General features: G+C 31.1%; 2 protein-coding genes across 3 annotated transcripts; both read right to left on the reverse strand.

The window, feature by feature from the left end:
• Window positions 1–903: 903 nt before the first annotated feature.
• Window positions 904–7,008, reverse strand: LOC146540567 (luciferin 4-monooxygenase-like). The gene is made up of 12 exons (XM_085202563.1): window positions 6,853–7,008; window positions 5,458–5,616; window positions 4,669–4,876; window positions 4,105–4,303; window positions 3,789–3,911; window positions 3,305–3,479; window positions 2,931–3,071; window positions 2,497–2,622; window positions 1,890–1,973; window positions 1,643–1,789; window positions 1,367–1,532; window positions 904–1,075 (listed from the first exon to the last, which is right to left on the reverse strand). Exons 2-12 carry the CDS (start codon window positions 5,596–5,598, stop codon window positions 948–950), a joined length of 1,638 nt encoding a protein of 545 aa, XP_085058689.1. The 5' UTR covers window positions 5,599–5,616; window positions 6,853–7,008; the 3' UTR covers window positions 904–947.
• A 2,528-nt stretch (window positions 7,009–9,536) lies between these two features.
• LOC146540568 (luciferin 4-monooxygenase-like) lies at window positions 9,537–15,421 on the reverse strand. Of its 2 annotated transcripts, XM_085202574.1 has the most exons (12): window positions 15,082–15,421; window positions 14,164–14,379; window positions 13,422–13,629; window positions 12,784–12,982; window positions 12,405–12,527; window positions 11,903–12,077; window positions 11,526–11,666; window positions 11,161–11,286; window positions 10,580–10,663; window positions 10,297–10,443; window positions 10,009–10,174; window positions 9,537–9,717 (listed from the first exon to the last, which is right to left on the reverse strand). In XM_085202574.1, the coding sequence occupies exons 2-12, from the start codon at window positions 14,302–14,304 to the stop codon at window positions 9,590–9,592; spliced, it is 1,638 nt and encodes a 545-aa protein (XP_085058700.1). In that variant the 5' UTR covers window positions 14,305–14,379; window positions 15,082–15,421; the 3' UTR covers window positions 9,537–9,589. The 2 variants fall into 2 exon arrangements, with proteins under 2 accessions (XP_085058700.1, XP_085058709.1); XM_085202583.1 differs by lacking the exon at window positions 15,082–15,421 and having other exon boundaries at window positions 14,164–14,576.
• Between the last annotated feature and the right edge of the window lie 363 nt (window positions 15,422–15,784).

A 15,784-nucleotide genomic window follows, 5' to 3' on the forward strand; every position in this document is an offset into this window, starting at 1 on the left:
TCTTATCTTATCTACATGTTTTAGGGAAATTTATTTTATCTGAAAATTGTTGCTTAGGCCTATTATAAAGATTTTGTATATAATTTGATTACCTACAATTATATAGGTACTTACTTATAAATTAAGAGATAAGAATAAAATAGACATCGTTTTCAAGAACAACCGAGGTCGAGACTTTCCGCCGAATTCTGGAGGCATTGTGTAGAGTGGCGGAACCCAACGCCGCGCTTTGCCTCGACAGCAGAGCAATAAATAAATATTTCATTTCCTCGAGCGGGGATCGAACTCACAACCGTTGCGTTACAGTCACATCCTTCTGCCGCTGAGTAAAGATTTTTTTTTATTGAATTACGTAGTAAATTGATATTGCGTAATGCAAACCGCTTTAGAAAAATACAATTTTTATTATTAATATTTTTTTTTTATTTCTCATTTATATACAAATTAAATATGATTATTAGTTTTAATGTAAGGAATAAATATTTGTGTCACATTTTAATAGAAAAGTAAATGTTTACAATGTTTCACAGTTACAATAGGTTTTTATTATTCTATTTACTATAAGCTTCAGTTTATTTGTTGAAACTCATGAAGTGGCGTTAGAAGATAAGATTTTATCGTACTATCATAAAAAAATGATGTAATTATGATTAACAAGTGGAGTAAATAATATATATGTTGTATTTCTTTTAGCTTTACTTTGTATCACGCACATAGGGGGTAGGTAGGTATGGAACTAATATAGATTAAATAAAAAAAATAATTAAATTTTATAGAAAGTTTTAAAAAAAAAAGTTTATCAAAAGAGTAAATGGATATTAATAAAGAAAATCGCAAAAAAATATGAAATAAAATGAAATTTTAATGATTGTTTGAACAAAATTAAACAACAAACCTTATTTAATTATTATTTTTATTTTATTTAATTTTTTTTCTCTCCTCTATGTTTATTCTCTTCCCACTGTCAAAGCGAGTTGTTTCAATTTTAGTCTATCTATTTTAGACGTGGCTGTCGTTGGAAATTCCTTTACAAATATAACTCCTCCTCTTAACTGCTTTGTATCTGTTAACGAATCTGTAAAGTTTTCGTTAAATATTAGTATAATATATTTCTTAAGGCAGAAAGAATTTAGTGTTAGGACACTCCGTTCCCGAAAGTAGATGAAGATGCAGATTAAAGAATAAAAGTACTCACAGCGTAAATATTTACTGGTAACTATAATTAAACAATGTACAAAATCATTTCGAAAGGCAGAAAATCGAATATCAGTTCAACATTGAAGTTTGAGTGCCTTTAAGGGTTTATCTAGAACTATTCTTTAGATTTTATATGACTTTTTATCATTCTCATATAGTATATACGTACTTTTAACTAGATCCTTAATATCTAATGCAGTGACTTTAGAATCATCCTTTGCAATTACAACAGCTACTGGCAAATCTCCACATTCTTCATCAGGTATACCAGTCACCGCCACGTCTGCTACGCCTGGATGCTTAATAATAACACTTTCCAGTTCTGTAGGAGATACCTGAAATTATTTTGATATTTAGTAATTATATCTAAATACTATTATTTTGCTTAATAATAATTGAATACGTTTATATTGAAACAAACTATGACTAATATTTTTATTTCTACCTGATGATTTCTATACTTCAGTAGTAACTTCAAGCGACCTTCAAAGTAGAAGTTATAATATTCATCCCTGTACATAATATCTCCCGTTTTCAACCATCCATCCTCATCGAAAGCCAGCTTAGTCATTTCTGGATTATTGTAATATCCCTAAAATAGAAAAAAAGAAAATTTTAATTAAATATTATGCTATATATAGTCTTCATATTTATTGTAATAAAGTGCTATCAATTTAAAAGTATCTACTAACCTTACTAACCGTAGGGCCTTTTACTCGCAATTCCCCAGATTTATGCGGTTCGCTTATATTCTCATTTGTTAATACATCGACAATCTGAAAAATAATTATAATTTTTTTTAATACAAAAAAAAAACTGACTTCAACCAGATCCCATAATCAGAAGCTAATTTGACCAAACTATCTTTTAAGTGTATAGTTTCCAATAAAAAAGTGGTATGCTATTTTGGTCATTCGCCCATTTGTCGCGATGTATTTCTTAGAAAGCCTAATAACATTTTTTATTTATATTTTTCAACAGAATTTACATATATACATACAAATCGGCTTTACGCTGTATCCCGCACACAGCAGGGTAGGCAGAGGGAACCTAGTGTTAAGACACTCCGTTCCCAACTCTGTGCCGAATTATGGAGGCATTGCGTGTTGAGTGGCATAATTCAACCAGCGCTTTGCCTCGACATCAGAGCGAATAAATGGTAATATAAACGTAAATAAATATTTCACTTCCTCGAGTGGGGATCGAATCCACAACCGTCACGTTACAGTCACACCCTTGTGCCGCTGCGCCATGACGGCCTCTATCATATTCATCATAATAAATAATACGGTCACTAACTTTATATTCAAAATGACATAGAGGTTTCCCGATGGAGTTACGAGGTGAAAATGCTGGTAGGGCGAATAATCCAGATGTTTCCGTCATGCCGTACCCAATTTGAATATTTGCTTGCGGAGTTTCTCTCTACAATCATAAAAATATATAGTAAAAGTTTATTTATATTTTTTTTTGTTTTTTTATTGCTTAGATATATCAATCCAAAGAACACGACTATTAAACTAATTATTGCTATTTTTTGAATGGTGGAACTATTCTTAATTTGAATATACATTCCAAAATTCACATAGATTGGAAAAAATATTAATCTCAGAAGTCATTTAGTTTTAGTTATACAGGAATAGTTAAATTTTAAAATAAGTATATAAGTATGTTCAAAACGGTTTCCATTTAAAGCAGAAAAATTCTTATAACTTTAAATAATATGTACTTACACTAATTTCATTTATTAATTCCTCAGATACAGCACTGCCCCCTATTAAGATATGTTTGAAGGAAGAAAAATCGCCATTGTTTTTCTCACAATACCTTAATAAACTTGTTAGGAACGTGGGGCTTACTATAAGGAACTCTGGCTGCAAAATAAAAGTTTAGGATATTAGGGATAGAGAAAAAAGGCTTGGTGCTATGGTTTTATCTAACTATCTATCTATATCTTTTCTTAAATTTTAACTTTCACTCTGTAGCTCCGGCTGAGCATTGTCTGCCAGACCCTCAGTAATAGATGAGTAAACGTAGATACTAAATATAAAATATAAGCCTAATAACGCTTTAGAAAATAGAAAATAAGTAATATAAAAAAAATTACTTTATATTTTTTTACAAGAAAATTAACATGTTCGGGCGTTGTTGCAGCTGATGTCTGCACTCGTGTATATTTCACTATCGGTGCCATAACGAACTGAAAGACCGCCGTTATCCACTGAAGGGGCGATACGACCAGGCAAGAATTAATGGATCCTGGAAACTTATTGCAACAATACCTGGAAAATATATATTGTTATATTCATACTTTCTTATACGTAGCTCTTTTTAATATTTAGTTAATTCTTTAATAGGACAAACCCAAAGAAATATCACTATTACAATTTATAAAAGAAAAATACTTTTAGGTTTTATATAATATACTATATACTTAGTTAGTATATAGGTATTACATATTTGTTACTTCTACTTATTTATATTTATTTTTTAACTATAGTTCAGTATTATCTAGTAATATTTAATTAAATATACAAATTACATCTAAATGACTGGTTTTAAATATATTTTCAAACATTCTTGATACTTACAAAACACAAGGGAAGCTAATTAATATATTTTCATGAGTTAGCATAACTGATTTAGGTACTCCGGTAGATCCACTAGTTGCTCCCAAAATTATGTTGGTTTCTTTTGGATCAAAATCTGCTGGTCTAAAATTAAAATATTCATAAAATTCCTCAAAAATTTTGAATGTATACCATTTTTTCCATTCTCAAGCAATGTAAGAATTTTTCTGCAGTAATTTTATTCTAGTTTTTAGGTATTTTAATATTTCACTAAAATTTAATTTTATTAATATACTTAATTTCTTTAATATATTAATAGTATTAACTGAGATCATACTTGAATGCTTCTACTGTAGTATCGTCTGAATATTTGTCCAAAAATTCAGAAAAGCTCATATTATCTTTTTTCTCTCCAAATGTTACAATATGAGCTGTCACGTCCAGCAGTTTCAAAGCCTCCTCGACGTTCTTCACATTAAAATTTTCACAGAATATTATTTTAGGTGCGACACATTTTAATGTGTCTTTTAGTTCATCTAAAAATATAGTATTTATATATATTTTTACATATAGATGGTAATAGGTAGGTTGTAAAAGGTAGAGCACTATTTCGTCAATATAATAGTTCAAAGAAGTCATCATTGTATATTATAAATTACGAAATTGTTTCCCAAGTTATTTTTTTTCTATTAGGTACTTATTATGTTCTTAACACATATTATTAAGCGGAATCTAATAATTCTAAAATAAACTTCTGTTTTTTAAAATATTCTTAAAATTATGAAAATATCCTATCCTATCCTATCCTAATAGATAGTCATTTTAAATTTAATTTTCATTTACTATAGATATCGCGAAAATTGCATAAAAATAGTTTATAAATGATACATATTTTACTTACATACTCCTAAATTCATATCTATTCCTGCCACATTAAGGCCTAAGTAGAAGGCAGCGTACATGGGTATGCAAAGGTCAAGATGATTAGGTGCCATAATGACGACAACATCTTGGTATTTCAGCCCCATATTCCTAAAGGCTGTGGCACATCGGACTGACCTCTCCAGGGCTGATTTAAATGTTTCCTTTTCGTCTGTTGCTCCGTCTATCTGTTAATATCAGTTTTAAATATATTAAATTGCCGTAGAAATATTTGGGCAAGATAGACCTCCTAATAAAAGTTTGAAATATTTCATATTTTAATTTCCTAGTTCTGGTAACAAGTTCGAAGCTAAGCAGGCATATAACAAAAAATCCTATATAACCTGCTATTTCAGGTAAAAATCAAACTTCTTTACTTCTTTACTTCTTTGCTTTTTACAGGAGCAGCAAATAAAAAAGTAAATATTTAGATACAGGTAAAACATTTCAAACCCATACGTAAATAAAATAATCAATATAGGCTCGTCAACAGTTAAGACATTGGATTTTTTTTAAATTCACGATTCTTATCGTGTGCCAAATACCAAAAACTTAAACAGCTACCATTACAAAAATATTATTAAACGTTGCCGATCTACCACTTTCATTCATGAAAAAACATACCAGAATGACAAAAAGATATTTCTCGTTCTATTTTACGCAATTACCTATTTTCTACTGTGTTTTCATTTAAAATAGTGATGTGACACTCTGGACAAATAAAAAATGACTTAATATAATAATTTAAAATATCACAAAGAAACGGTACCTGCATAATTAAATCTGGAGAATCTTGAAAACTCCTGAGTATTAATTTCCCCACATGATATCTATCACTTGCTATACCTGATTGGGCCACCACTCTTGATGATAGTTCATGAAGATAAAACAGTATTGCGTTGGACAGCATTTTAGCGATTTCTTTGTACTAAAAGTAATTTTCAAGTTAACATATTTTTTCAGGCTTACTTTGTATTCCGCATGTAGCAGGGTAGGCAGAGAGAGCTATGTATTAAGACAATTCGCTCTCCACTTTACGTAAAAGTTGAAGGCAGAACTCACCGCCGCACTTTCCCTTGACATAAAATATTTTATTTTCCCAAGTAGGAATTGCATTTACAGGCGTTCCTCGTATAACACGGTACTTGTAAAACACGGTTTCGATATTACACGGTACAAGAATTGATACTAATATAACACGGTTTTCGTTCAATAAGCTGTTTCTACTTGTTTTATACTATGTAATTATTATTATTAGTCTTTGAATATATTTTATTGTTGTATTTTAAAATTTTTGTATTTCATCATAAAATTGAATTTAATTTATTTTTCTTAATAAAAACATCAAGGTAACTTCCTTTTTCATTTATGTAGTATTTGGAACGACATTTCAGCTATCATAAAATTTTACACCTTAAGATTTGGTTTCGATATAACACGGTACACTTTGCCTTTATTTATATTATTTCAAAGTTTCGTATAACACGGTTTCGATATAACACAAGACAAGGTTTCGATACTACACGGTGTAAAGTAAGGTATACCTGGTTTCCTATAACACGGTTTCGATATAGCACGGTACGAATTAACCGTGTTATACGAGGGATGCCTGTACACGCACGCACGCTTGTGCCCTTGTACTACGACAGGCTTATGTCACAAGTTAAACAATTTTTTTCAATTATTTGTAATTTAGTTTATCTTCTGCTCGTTATTTGCTTTTTATTAATTACATAAATCATTAAGTAAATACAGTAAATAGGGCAGTATGACATTCTTAATGATGTCAATATAACGTAACTGAACTTTGATAGTGAACCGTATTGTTATTATATTATAGGCCGTCGTAGCGTAGTTGTGGGTTCGATCCCCACTCGAGGAAGTGAAATATTTATTTACATTTATATTTCCATTTCTTCGCTCTGGTGTCGAGGTAAAGCGCGGCGTTAAGTTCTGCCACTCAACACGCAAAGCCTCCAGAATTCGGCAGAAAGTGGGGAACGGTGAGAGTTAACACTAGGTTCCCTCTGCCTACCCTGCTGTGTGCGGGATACAGCGTGAAGCCGATTTGATTTTGATTTGATTATATTATACAAAAAAAGCAAAAACATAAAAAATTATAAATTTTAAGAAAAATAATATTTATTTTATTGCGAGTACATACCGTTTTACAAAATATTTAATGTATTCAAATAAAGTCACAGACATAAACAAATATTTAACTATTCTTTTTAATTGTTAAAAATACTTAACATTTTTTTTTAATTATTAATAATTAAAAAGTGAATAACGTTAGAAACACCTAGAGATACTGACAGCGTCTTAACTAATAGTAAATGAAAACGAACTGATAATAAATCTTGAACAAGATGACGACACTCGTGTACTGTCACGTAACAAAAGTACAAAAAATCTTAATAAAAAAACTACGTTTTTATAACGGCGCCATATTAAAGTTAATAAAGAGTTAAATAAAATAAAATTTAATAGTAAAAGTAGTTACTATTAAATAAAATTTAATATGGTGGACAGTGAGTGGTGATTGTGCAAAATTGCGAATATTAAACATATCAAAAAGAACCACATAACCGGACTCATCACGTATATATTTTTTATAGCTTGTGTGCTTTTACGTTGTATCGCGAACAGATTACGCAAAGGGAACCAAGTGTGCGAAAAGTGGGGAACTTCTGTTCCCCACTTTTCGCCGAATTCTTGAGGAATGCGTGTCAACTGCCAGAACTAAACACAAGCCTGTCTTCGTTACTGGATCAAGGCAATAAAAATATTAAATATTACTATTTTTTTTAAATAAAACTATTTTAACCGCGTTTATTTAAGATTTTACATATTTTTGGAAACTCGACGTTTCGAACACTTTACAGTAGGCCGTGGTCACGGGTAGACTGAGGTGGCATTCGTCTGTCAGTTGACATAATTATTATATCAAACTACCGCCAACGATTTCTTAATTGCCTCGCGTACTGCCCTGGATTCCTGCAGAATGAGCTAACTGCATCTTGCCTTCTGGTATGGTGGGTTTGAGACTTCAAGGATTTTATGGTGGTAGAAAGCTTTTTTATTTCGTTTTAGTCAGTTTTATGTGTACATATATAATTCAGATGACATGTGTACATATATATTAAAATAATAACAAGTAATCGAAAAGTGAAAAAGATCAAATTAATTGAAAGGTTCTTTTCTTAAGGGCTTTTTTTATTATAAAAACTTATAGATAGAGCCAAATAGTACAACAATAGGGCCAAATTTTCGTTATTTTATAAAGGCTGAAAGTTTCTGTGCGCATACACTTAACACAGGTAAGTACTATTAGAAAATATGGATCTTTGGTGGTGTCAGTTATAACACCCCCAAATCCTATAAGCTATAAGTTCCTACAAATATATTAGGAGCAAATAATAGGAGTATTTTTTAACACTTTAGTATGTTAGATTCGTAGGCGCTTGTAATTTATATGAGTTTAGAGGTAGGAGAGGTCTCGGAATGAACAGTGCCGGTTTTAGCACTACCGGCGCCCCGGGCGAAGTTTTTTCGGCGCCCCCTAACTACAATTTAATAACATACAAAAAAGGGAATGGGTACAACGAAATAACCATCTTATTAAAAAAAAATAATGAAAAAAACTAATAAAATTTCACTTCTTCTAGCCTTTCTATCTGCGAACTCTTTTATTAGGCATTCAAAGTCTATGTTTTCTGCAATTTTATTTTCAAAGTTGTTAAGTTTGTTAATTTAGATTGCTAGATTGTGTCCCCGTAATCCGTAATCAAAGTCGACGATCACTTTGTTTTTTTTTTTTTTTAGTTCTTAGACCATTTTAAAGGGCATCAAGTCTCCTAAGCCGCACCGGGCAGCAAATACCCTAGCTACGCCACTGCAGCGAGGAGACATCTTTGCGCAAAGCGCCCTAAACGGGCGTCTACGGCGCCCTTTTTATCCGGCGCCCCTGGGCGGTCGCCCAGCCTCGCCCTACCCTAACGCCGCTACTGGGAATGGATAGCGTAATTTCTAATATTAAGCCAAAAAAATACAAAAAATATTAAGCTTTATAATTTAACGAAAATGAACACCACCACACAGGATCCATATTTCCCTAATAGTACTTCCGGTGTTGGATGTATGTTATAAAATAACGAAAGTCTGGCTTACTTTGGCTCTAGGGTTATTACTCATTTAATGACCATATATGTCTCAATCCTTTACTGTATATGCCGCATCCCTTTGGAACCAACTTCCCAATCCTATTCAGAAAAGCCATTCCCTAAATTCATTTAAATCCAAACTTAAAAAACATTTGCTCAAAAGTGAAAGCAATTAGACATAGCTTTAATCAGTGTTTCTATATATTATATATATATGTATATATGTATGTACGGGTATATTTTATGTATGTATTATATATGTATGTATATGTATATATAGTCGATTTAACAGTATATATAATTATATATTTATAACTTGTGTAGGTATATATATATATATATATATATATATATATATATATATATATATATATATTGTAGCATGTATTATGTTTATAATGTGATAGTTAATATATATATTTTTCTGATATTTTAATTTTTTTTCTGTGTTGCGCTGTGTTGTTATTCCGCTGTTTGGCACTCATCCACTTCCATAGGTTGGCTGGAAGAGATTTCTTTCAGAAATAAGCCCGCCATTGGAAACATAACTTTTTAACTGTTTTCTTACTATTTATACATGTGCAATAAAGAATATATATATGTATATTCATTATATTTATTCATTGAACATATTCATTGAACATATTCATTGAATATATTCATTATTTGAACGAAATCAAACGACTTTTTTATTAGATTTTTCTATTTATTTAATTTATATTTTTCTCTCTATTTTGATCATTCCCTTCCCACTGTCAAAGCGAGTTGTTTCAATTTAAGTCTATCTATTTTAGATGTGGCTGTCGTTGGAAATTCCTTTACAAATATAACTCCTCCTCTCAACTGCTTTGTATCTGTTAACGAATCTGTAAAGTTTTCGTTCAATATTAGTATAATATATTTCTTAAGGCAGAAAGAATTTAGTGTTAAAACACTCCGTTCCCGAAAGTAGATGCAGATGCAGATAAAAAAATAAAAGCACTCACAGCGTAAATATTTACTGGCAACTATAATTAAGCACTGTAGAAAATCATTTCGAAAGGCAGATAATCGAATATCAGGTCGACATTGAAGTTTGAGTACCTTTAAAGGTTTATCTAGAACTATTGTTTAGATTTTATATTACTTTTTATCATTCTCATATAGTATATACGTACTTTTAACTAGATCTTTAATATCTAATGCAGTAACTTTAGAATCATCCTTTGCAATTACAACAGCTACTGGCAAATCTCCACATTCTTCATCAGGTATACCAGTCACCGCCACATCTACTACTCCTGGATGCTTCATAATCACACTTTCTAATTCTGTAGGAGATACCTGAAAAAAATGGTATATGTATGTAAATAAATGAAATAAATGTTACTAAAGTTTTTTCTCTAAAGACTCATGAGTCAATTAAATTGAAAGAAACTTTGACAAATATTTTTATTTTAAGGTACCTGATGATTTCTATACTTCAGTAGTAATTTCAAGCGACCTTCAAAGTAGAAGTTACAATATTCATCTCTGTACACAATATCTCCTGTTTTCAACCATCCATCCTCATCGAAAGCCAGTTCAGTCATTTCTGGATTATTGTAATATCCCTAAAACAGAAAAAAAGAAAATTTTAATTATACATTATATAAGGTTTAACACATGTTAGAGCTAAAAAAAGTAAGATTTTCGCCGCTGTGCACAACGGTTTCTAAAAGTACTATTAATTTAGAAGTATCTACTAACCTTGCTAACCGTAGGTCCTTTTACTCGCAATTCCCCAGACTTATGCGGTTCGCTTATATTCTCATTTGTTGTCACATCGACAATCTGAAAAATAATTATAATTTTTTTAATACAAAAAAAAACTGACTTCCACCAGATCCCATAATCAGAAGCTAATCTGACCAAACTATCTTTCAAGTGTATCTTTTCCAATAAAAAAGTGTACCCATTTGTCTCGATGTATTTCTTAGAAAGCCTAATAACATTTTTTGTTTATATTTTTCAACAGAATTTACATATATACATACAAATCAGCTTCACGCTGTATCCCGCACACAGTAGGGTAGGAAGAGGGAACCTAATGTTGAGACATTCCGTTCCCCACTTCCTGTCCAATTCTGGAAGCATTGCCTGTTGAGTGGCATAACTCAACCAGCGCTTTGCCTGGACACAAGAGCGAAGAAATGGTAAACGTAAATAAATATTTCACTTCCTCGAGTGGGGATCGAATCCACAACCGTCACGTTACAGTCACACCCTTGTGCCGCTGCGCCATGACGGCCTCTATCATATTCATCATAATAAATAATATGGTCACTAACTTTATATTCAAAATGACATAGAGGTTTCCCGATGGAGTTACAAGGTGAAAATGCTGGTAGGGCGAACAATCCAGATGTTTCTGTCATGCCATACCCAATTTGAATATTTGCTTGCGGAGTTTCTCTCTACAATCATAAGAAAATATGGTAAAAGTTTATTTATTATTTTTTTGTTTTTTTGTATTACTTAGATATATCAATTCAAAGAACACGACTATTGAAATAATTATTATTTTGGCTATTTTTTTAATGGTGAAACTCAGAAGTCATTTAGTTTAGTCGTACAGGAGTCGTTAAATTTTAAAATATATTTATATGTTCAAAATGGCTTCAATTTAAAGCAGAAAAATCAAATATGTACTTACGCTAATTTGATTTATTAATTCCTCAGATACAGCACTGCCCCCTATCAAGATATGTTTGAAAGAAGAAAAATCGCCATCGTTTTTCTCACAATACCTTAATAAACTTGTTAGGAACGTGGGGCTTACTATAAGGAACTCTGGCTGCAAAATAAAAGCTTAGGATATTAGGGATAGAGAAAAAGGCTTTGTGCTATCGTTTTATCTAAGTATCTATCTATATCTTTTCTCAAATTTTAACTTTCATCGTTCTGTAGCTCCGACTGTGCAGTGTCTGCCAGACCCTCAGTGATAGATGAGTAAACGTAGATACTAAATAAAAAAACATATGCTTAACAACGCTTTTGAAAATAGAAAATAAGTAAGCTAAAATACTTTACTTTATATTTTTTTATAAGAAAATTAACATGTTCGGGCGTTGTTGGAGCTAATGTTTGCACTCGGATGTATTTGACTATAGGAGACATAATGAACTGATAGGCCGCCGTTATCCACTGAAGGGGCGATACGAGCAAGCAAGAATTAATGGATCCTGGAAACTTATTGCAAGAATACCTGAAAATATTATATTAATACTGTTATTTAATACACATAGTCCTTTTTAATATTTAGTTAATTCATGAGAAATGTATTCTTTTACAGCGATATATATTACATATAGTATTTATTATTTAATAGGATAAACCCAAACAAATATCACTATTACAATTTATAAAAGAAAAATACTTTTAGGTTTTATATGTATACTAAATTAGTACAAAGGTATTACATTTTTGTCATCTCTACTTATTTTTATTTATTTTTTAACTATAGCTCAGTATTATCTAAATCCCATCTAAATGACTGGTTTTAAATATATTTTCAAACATTCTTGATACTTACAAAACACAAGGGAAGCTAATTAATATATTTTCATGAGTTAGCATAACTGATTTAGGTACTCCGGTAGATCCACTAGTTGCTCCCAAAATTATGTTGGTTTCTTTTGGATCAAAATCTGCTGGTCTAAAATTAAAATATTCATAAAATTCCTCAAAAATTTTGAATGTATACCATTTTTTCCATTCTCAAGCAATATAAGATTTTTTCTGAGGTAAGATTATAAGATATTCCTGTTATTAGGTGTAGATTACAGGTGTAGATTATAGGTGTAGATTATAAGATATTCCTGTTATTAGGTGTTTTAATATTTCACTAAAATTTAATTTTATTAATATACTTAATTTCCTTAATATATTAATAGTATTAACTGACTTCATACTTAAACGCTTCTACTGTAGTATCGTCTGAATATTTATCCAAAAATTCAGAAAAGCTCATATTATCTTTTTTCTCTCCAAACGTTACAATATGAGCTGTCATGTCCAGCAGTTTCAAAGCCTCCTCGACGTTCTTCACATTGAAATTTTCACAGAATATTATTTTAGGTGCGACACATTTTAATGTGTCTTTTAGTTCATCTAAAAATAAAGTACTTATGTATATTTTTACATATAGATGGTAATAGGTAGGTAGTAAAAGGTAGGGCACTATTTCGTCAATATAATAGTTCAAAGAAGTCATCATCGTATCTTATAAATTACGAAATTGTTTCCCAAGTTATTTTTATAAGACAGCTATTAGCTACCTATTATGTTCTTAACACATATTATTAAACGGAATCAATTAATTCTAAAAAAAACTTCTATTTTTTAAAGTAATTAAAAAATTATGAAAAAAATATACAGAGAGTCACTTTAAGTTTAATTTTCATCTACCTTAGGTACTGCGGAAATAAACTTTCCTCTCAAGGTATATTCATGTCACCTTGTATTGATTATTTAAGATTTACTTATACTATATACTTAAAAAATACATAATGTATAAAAATATTTTATAAATAATTCATATTTTACTTACATACTCCTAAATTCATGTCTACTCCTGCAACATTAAGACCTAAGTAGAAAGCAGCGTACATGGGTGTGGAGAGCTCAAGATGGTTAGGTGCCATAATGACGACCACATCTTGGTATTTCAGTCCCATATTCCTAAAGGCTGTAGCACATCGGACTGACCTCTCCAGGGCTGATTTAAATGTTTCCTTTTCGTCTGTTGCTCCGTCTATCTGTTAATATCAGATTTAAGTATATTAAATGGCCGTATAAATACTTGAGCAAGATAGACTTCGTTTATTGAAAATTTGATATATTTAATATTTAAATTTCCTAGTTCTGGTAACAACTGCGAAGCTTAACACGCATATAACTAAAATTCGTATGTGCAAGACATACGAATTTCAGGAAAAAATCAAACTTCTTTACTTCTTTGCTTTAATTGAGCAGCAAATAAAAAAGTAAATATTTAGGTACACCTAAAAAAAATAATTAATATACGTCAACAGGTTAGACATAGGATTTTTTTTCATTTCACGATTTTTCTCCAACTGTATTACGTGTGTGGCAGTTACGAATATACCAAATACCAAAAACGTAATCACGTTGCCGATCTGCCACTTTCATTAATAAAAAACATAACAGAATGAGAAAAAGATATTTCTCGTTCTATTTGACGCAATTACCAATTTTCTACTGTGCTTTCATTTAAAGTGGTGATGACAAAAAGACTGTATAATTTAGGCAAATAAAAAAAGAAACGGTACCTGCATAATTAAATCTGGAGCATCTTTGAAGCTTCTGAGTATTAATTTCCCCACATGATATCTGTCACTTGCTATACCTGATTGGGCCACCACTCTTGATGATAGTTCATGAAGATAAAACAGTATGGCGTTGGATAGCATTTTAGCGATTTCTTGTATCTCTCTCTTTCTCTCTCTCTCAGATCTCTTCGATGTAACAGGGTAAGCAGAGGAAACCTAGTAATAAGACAATTCGCTCTCCACTTTACGCTGAAATCGAAAGCAAAACTCACCGCCGCGCTTTGCCTTAATTGACACCAGAGCGAAGAAATTAATATATTAAATATTTAATTTCCCCAAGTAAGAATTGAATCTGTTGCAATTACAGTCGCACGCTTTTGCCCCTGCACCACTACAGGCTTTTCTCACGAATTAAACATATTTCAATTATTTCATAATAATGAGGGTTGTTATGGAATGTTGTTTATCTTCTGCTCGTTATTTGCTTTTTATTAATTACATAAATCATTAAGTAAATACAGTAAATAGGGCAGTATGACATTCTTAATGATGTCAATATAACGTAACTGATCTTTGATAGTGAACCGTATTGTTATTATATTATAGGCCGTCGTAGCGTAGTTGTGGGTTCGATCCCCACTCGAGGAAGAGAAATATTTATTTGCATTTCTTCGCTCTGGTGTCAAGGCAAAGCGCGGCGTTAAGTTCTGCCACTCAACACGCAAAGCCTCCCGAATTAGACAGAAGGTGGGGAACGGTGAGTCTTAACACTAGGTTCCCTCTGCCTACCCTGCTGTGTGCGGGATACAGCGTGAAGCTGATTTGATTTTGACTTGATTATATTATACAAAAAAAGCAAAAACATAAAAATTTATAAATTTTAAGAAAAAAAATATTTATTTTATTGCGAGTACATACCGTTTTACAAAATATTTAATGTATTCAAATAAAGTCACAGTCATAAACAAATATTTAACTATTCTTTTTAATTGTTAAAAATAAAAAAGTGAATAACGTTAGAAACACCTAGAGATACTGACAGCGACTTAACTAATAGTAAATGAAAAAGAACTGATAATAAATCTTAAACAAGATGACGACACTCGTGTACTGTCACGTAACAAAAGTACAAAAAATCCTAATAAAAAAACTACGTTTTTATAACGGCGCCATACTATGGAGTTAAATAAAATAAAATTTTATAGTAAAAGTTGTTACTATTAAATAAAATTTAATATTTAAAAAAGGGGTAGTGATTGTGCAAAATTGCGAATATTAAACATATAAAAAAGAACCACATAACCGGACTCATCACGTATATATTTTTTATAGCTTGTGTGCTTTTACGTTGTATCGCGAACAGGTTACGCAAAGGGAACCAAGTGTAAAGACACTTCTGTTCTCCACTTTTCGCCGAATTCTTGAGGAGATGCGTGTCAAGTGCCAGAACTAAACACTGCGCCTCTCTTCGATCTCTATCTTCTATCTGGATCAATGCAATAAAAATATGAAATATTACTATTTTTTTTAAATAAAACTATTTTAACCGCGTTTATTTAAGATATTACATATTTTTGGAAACCCGACGTTTCGAACACTTTACAGTAGTCCGTGGTCACGT

Source organism: Heliconius melpomene, chromosome 2 (genome assembly GCF_056956725.1).
Source record: "Heliconius melpomene rosina isolate 202511_hmr_F chromosome 2, ASM5695672v1, whole genome shotgun sequence".
Classification (NCBI taxonomy): domain Eukaryota; kingdom Metazoa; phylum Arthropoda; class Insecta; order Lepidoptera; family Nymphalidae; genus Heliconius; species Heliconius melpomene.

Excerpts from the sequence above, each read along its gene's own strand:
- LOC146540568 (XM_085202574.1), bottom strand. The coding sequence starts at position 14,304 with ATGCTATCCAACGCCATACTGTTTTATCTTCATGAACTATCATCAAGA. Across the intron at positions 12,078-12,404 it reads ATTAGCTTCCCTTGTGTTTT|GTATTCTTGCAATAAGTTTC; the intron begins GTAAGTATCAAG and ends TAATATTTTCAG. Across the intron at positions 10,175-10,296 it reads TGAAGTATAGAAATCATCAG|GTATCTCCTACAGAATTAGA; the intron begins GTACCTTAAAAT and ends CATTTTTTTCAG.
- LOC146540567 (XM_085202563.1), bottom strand. The coding sequence starts at position 5,598 with ATGCTGTCCAACGCAATACTGTTTTATCTTCATGAACTATCATCAAGA. Across the intron at positions 3,912-4,104 it reads ACTACAGTAGAAGCATTCAA|ACCAGCAGATTTTGATCCAA; the intron begins GTATGATCTCAG and ends TTTTAATTTTAG. Across the intron at positions 3,072-3,304 it reads TTCTTGTAAAAAAATATAAA|CCAGAGTTCCTTATAGTAAG; the intron begins GTAATTTTTTTT and ends TTTATTTTGCAG.